The sequence below is a fragment of the Octopus bimaculoides genome, chromosome 21, assembly GCF_001194135.2.
Source record: "Octopus bimaculoides isolate UCB-OBI-ISO-001 chromosome 21, ASM119413v2, whole genome shotgun sequence".
Taxonomy (NCBI): domain Eukaryota; kingdom Metazoa; phylum Mollusca; class Cephalopoda; order Octopoda; family Octopodidae; genus Octopus; species Octopus bimaculoides.
In genome coordinates this window covers 5,878,721-5,879,936 of record NC_069001.1, presented here as the reverse complement: position 1 = coordinate 5,879,936, position 1,216 = coordinate 5,878,721, and the positions used below count along the sequence as shown (strand labels likewise).

General features: G+C 43.8%; 1 protein-coding gene across 1 annotated transcript in view; it reads left to right on the top strand.

Moving 5' to 3' along the window:
• The first annotated feature begins 527 nt into the window (after positions 1–527).
• The window catches only part of LOC128250450 (uncharacterized), a 45,978-nt gene continuing 45,289 nt past the window's right edge, over positions 528–1,216 (top strand). The window contains exon 1 of the mRNA XM_052975487.1: positions 528–850. Within this exon, the coding sequence (XP_052831447.1) occupies positions 817–850 (34 nt within the window). The 5' untranslated portion in view covers positions 528–816. The remainder of the gene's footprint in view (positions 851–1,216) is intronic.

The following is a 1,216-nucleotide window of genomic DNA, read 5'->3' as shown; positions in this document are numbered from 1 at the left end:
CTTGTCATGATGGTGGTTGTGTTAGTAATGATAGAGTGGTGGTGGTGGTAGTAGTGGCGGTGGTGGTAGTGATGGCAGTCGTCGCTGTGGTGGTGGTAGTAGTGGTGGTGGTGGTAGTGGTGTTGGTAGTAGTGGTGGTGGTAGTAGTGGTGGTGGTGGTGGGAGGTGGAGGTGGTGTTGGTGGTAGTGCTTATTGTGACGATGTTGTTTGTCGTAGTGGTGGTCTTTGTCGTAAGTGTTCTTGTTGGTGTTTGGGTGTTTGTATTAAGTGGTGGCGGTGGTGACGACGGCGACGGTGGCAGTGTCTACGGGAGGAGGGGATTATGGTATTGGACTTCGTAGTGGTGGTAGTGATTGCTCTAAAGATGGCGGTTAATATTAGTAATATTAATATAGGTGGTGGTGGTGGCATTATTGGTGAGGTGTCGGCGGTGTTTAATAAAGGCTAGTGGTGGTGGTAGTGGTGCTGGTAGTAGTGATGATGACGATGACGATGATGATGATGATGATGATGACGACGACGATGACAACAATCTTTTTCCTGTCATCGTCACTGCTGATGTCGTCTGATTAGTCGGTTGTTATTTTTCAATACATCGCGATATTTATTTTTCTCCTTCACCATATTTATCCCCCACCCCACCACCACCACCACTACCACCAACCACTACCTACCTACTCTCTCTCTCTTCGTCTTGGGATCTCTACCAGCCCATATGTCATTCACATAACTTATCAAAGCCCTCCTGGGACCAATACCAACCTGTACACATGTCAAGTACATAACTATCGAAGCAAATATTTGAAAAAAAAAAAATGGGTCAGACGATGTTTTTCTCTCTATGCTTTGGTGAGATTTTTTTTATATATAATTGTGTATTTAATTGCATGATGTTATTGTTGTTGCATAAACAGTGGTGTGGTTTTGTTGTTGTTGTTGTTTAACCCCAGGTCAGTCTTGTTCTACCAGAGGTTTCATCGAAGACGTACACAGCTTTATTTCAGGCTTTGTAGCAAAGACAATCCTTCCCAATCTGGCCTTCGTTTTAAAAAGAAAACAAACACCCCCCCAAAAAAGAACATACGGTTTGAGTTGAGGAAGATTTGATTGTTATTACACCCCCTCTACACACACATACGTATACACACACAAATACATACTTATACACACGCACATGTACACACACACAGCCATTGGCACACGCATATGAACTAC